This window comes from Chionomys nivalis, chromosome X (assembly GCF_950005125.1).
Source record: "Chionomys nivalis chromosome X, mChiNiv1.1, whole genome shotgun sequence".
Classification (NCBI taxonomy): Eukaryota; Metazoa; Chordata; class Mammalia; order Rodentia; family Cricetidae; genus Chionomys; species Chionomys nivalis.
Window position 1 is genome coordinate 65,693,848 of NC_080112.1, and position 3,285 is coordinate 65,697,132.

The 3,285-nt window shown below is 41.7% G+C and overlaps 1 protein-coding gene across 1 annotated transcript; it reads left to right on the forward strand.

Moving 5' to 3' along the window:
* Positions 1-576: 576 nt before the first annotated feature.
* LOC130868453 (G-protein coupled receptor 83-like) lies at positions 577-3,062 on the forward strand. The gene is made up of 4 exons (XM_057760674.1): positions 577-945; positions 1,140-1,265; positions 1,581-1,714; positions 2,122-3,062. The coding sequence occupies exons 1-4, from the start codon at positions 577-579 to the stop codon at positions 2,846-2,848; spliced, it is 1,356 nt and encodes a 451-aa protein (XP_057616657.1). The 3' UTR covers positions 2,849-3,062.
* Positions 3,063-3,285: the final 223 nt, after the last annotated feature.

Below are 3,285 nucleotides of genomic sequence, written 5' to 3' on the forward strand. Positions count from 1 at the left end.
TGGAAGTCCATTTTTTCTGGCTTAATCTTTTTATTTATATAAAATTCTCAGTACAAGTCAGAGCAGTCAAAGACCTATCTTTGCTTTCACAAGGCAAGGTAGAAAGTTCAGACTCCTATAACCCTACAAATTATGGCAATAATCTAGAGTTACCTATTTTGCTAGACCTCAATAACACAACTCTGATTATACATTTAGTACTAAGCAATTAATTAATGGAATATATTAGAAGGCAGTGACTGTTTTAGGCAAGATTTATACACTATCATGGGAATAAAACAAAGTAGTATATGTATCATTCTATAGGTGATATAATAGGCTTGATAGGATCCCATCATTATAATGAAAGTGGGTTGATTAGCAAGCCTACTGGCTTCTCTCCTCTTATTATAAAAAGGTTAACACCTTAGATCCTGGCTTCTTCGGGCTCACTATTCAAAAAATGCTAAAGTCTTTGATTATTTCCATTTTAGGTGGAACCAGGAGTTTCTGTTTGTGAAGATTTGGAAAAGGACTTCATCATCTATATCCTTTCTGGTCTCTTGGGACCTGTTTAATTCTTCTCCCTAAACAAAAATGAACATTTCTCTGCTGTCACACATGGAAAGTATAATTGATTGGTTCCGACAAAATGTCAGTTGGGTTCCACTGATCGAGGATCAAAATTGCAGTCACACAAGTCTGAATGGAACCAACTCAACTGCAGAATGGGAATGGCCAACAGAATCAATGAGAAAATGGTTAGGGAACAATGCCCACATCATTGCTAAGGTTGTGCTGACTATTGCATATGTTATCATCACAATGATATCTCTCTTTGGCAACTGCCTGGTATGCCAGGTTTTTCTCAAGCACAATGAAATCAAAAAATCAACGGGCCTTCTCATCTTCAATCTGGCAGTATCTGACATTATGATAATCCTTCTCAACAGTCCATTTGCTATGGTGAGTGTTGTATAGAGAGTTGGTTTCAGTACATAAAAAAGATGCTGTTCCATTTAAGGGTGGGTGATGGGACTGCAAAAGCAAAAGGGAATATACATATTTGTGGCCTCCATCTAGACTCTAGCTTCTCCGAAATGCTTGAGGATAACATTTGAATAAATAACCTACACCTTTTCTTTGCTTTTGTCCCTTAGACTCGTTTCCTGGCTGGACAGTGGGTGTTTGGTAGGGTCGTGTGTCATGTCAGTCGTTTCGCTCAGTACTGCTCCCTCCATGTTTCAACTCTTACACTTATGGCTGTTGCCATGGACCGGCACCGGGTAAGACCACTGGAGGGCACTTTTGAATAAAAGAGCAGGGGGTGGGAAATAGTCAGGAACACTAGACATCTTGCAGAAATCTACAAGGCGGAGCTGTATTTGAAACTAGAATATGTTTGTGGACTGCTTCTGATACTTCTCCCCACTGTCATACTCCTACAGGTAGATACCATTGTGAATTTCAGAGTTTCAGCACTGTACTTGCATTTTATGCATCTCTCTTTAATCCAAGCAGAAACTCATCAACCTGTGTCTGATTATGCAAACCACACTGATCTTGGCTGATTCACGAAGGGTGTTTTTGGTCTTTTGTAGGTAATTCTGTACCCAATGAAACCAAGGCTAACATACGCCCAAAGCTTAATGGTTGTTGCCCTGATCTGGGGTATTGCTATATTCCTTGCTCTTCCGCATGCAATTTACCTGAATCTATTCATCTTCGTGAACGAGTAAGTCAGACATAATCTGTAATTTCACCCTTTTCTTTCTAGAGACTCCCAGAAAGTGGACATTTGCAATGTTCTTAACTTTGTTTTCATCCATCCCCCATTTTCCTGAATAAAACATATGGTGCTATTTTCTAATTCCAATGTGTTAGTGGAACCAAGAGGATGGGCCATCAAGTTAAGGTCACTAGTAATGAAGAATCTAGCTGTGTTCAGATTGTTCTATACCCAGACTAGGCCCACCAGAGATAACACTTTAGTGCAACCCTTAATTTCAAAATTGAAGAAATTAAGATCGAAACTATGAAGGGACTGAGATTTCTTATGGACATACTGTGTAAAGTAGCTCCTAGAAGCTTTCTGGGATCCTTTCAGTTATCTTAACTTTTTTTTTTTCTGTTTTCCTCCAGGGATGGTGTTGCCATGAGCTACTGCCTCCCTTCCTTTCCTGGACCCAGCCAGCTGGTTTCGAAATATGTGGACCTTGGTACATTTATCTTGCTGTATGTTCTGCCACTTATAGTGATTGTTGTAACCTATTCTCACCTAGGAAAGAGGCTGTGGCTCCAGAATGCTATTGGCGATGCATCTGCTCGTCAACTGATGGCACACTACCAGAAGCGGAAGAAGAGCATCCGGATGCTGATACTTATTGTGTTGGTCTTTGCAGTTTGTTGGTTTCCACTTAATTTCTATGTGGTTCTTATATCCAATGCAGGCGTAGAAAATGATAGCGTGCTTTTTTATGCCTTTCACTGGTTTGCAATGAGCAGCACTTGCTACAATCCTTTCATCTACTGCTGGCTCAACAGGAGCTTCCGTGCCAAACTAAGATCAGTAACATCTTTAAGAGTGCAATCTCTGTTTTTATGTAAGGGTTCCCAGGTTCAGAAAATAAATGTACCCGAGAGTCATGAGCTTCAGGAACTCAAGGCATCTTCACTGATACGAGTTCCCCTGGCTGTTCCAGAGGCCCCGGTATTTGAGGATCCCAGTTTGGCTACAGGGGATAATTCCCAGGGTTCTGTTCAGGGGGACTGGGAAGATCCAGATCCCTCCCTAGATGAAGAGGTGGCCGCAGGGCCCTCCACCCAGGATGCTTACTTTTGCATTCACATGCAGACTAGCAGTCACTAAGTTGGGCACCCATCTGATCCATCAGAACCTTGCTTAATGAGTACCTTCGCACAGACAATTCAGTCAGCGATGGCATAACCTTTAACTTAGATGTTGAGTACAGTGTTTTACTATCATGTGCACCCTCACAGTCTTAGTTCTGGCGTCAGAACTCTACTTGATAAATCCACTGTGCCATAATGTGGAGAACTGACTGGCCAGACCCTGAAGGAATTCGTTGTTACTTACCTTATGTACCTTTGAAGATGAACTTATGAGAACTAGATATCCTGAATAAGAGTCTTTCCTTGCCTCCAGCTTTGACCTGTGATTATTGCTAGTAGTGATAGTGCGATGGAGGAACTGTGATTGAGAGAGGTCCGTGTAAAGCGTTACTAGGAAGACCACTTGCCAGCCCCTCTCTACCGTTGGGAACACCCTTTTCTCCACCGCGCTGG

Excerpts from the sequence above, each read along its gene's own strand:
- LOC130868453 (XM_057760674.1), top strand. The coding sequence starts at position 577 with ATGAACATTTCTCTGCTGTCACACATGGAAAGTATAATTGATTGGTTC. Across the intron at positions 1,266-1,580 it reads TTGCCATGGACCGGCACCGG|GTAATTCTGTACCCAATGAA; the intron begins GTAAGACCACTG and ends GGTCTTTTGTAG. Across the intron at positions 1,715-2,121 it reads CTATTCATCTTCGTGAACGA|GGATGGTGTTGCCATGAGCT; the intron begins GTAAGTCAGACA and ends GTTTTCCTCCAG.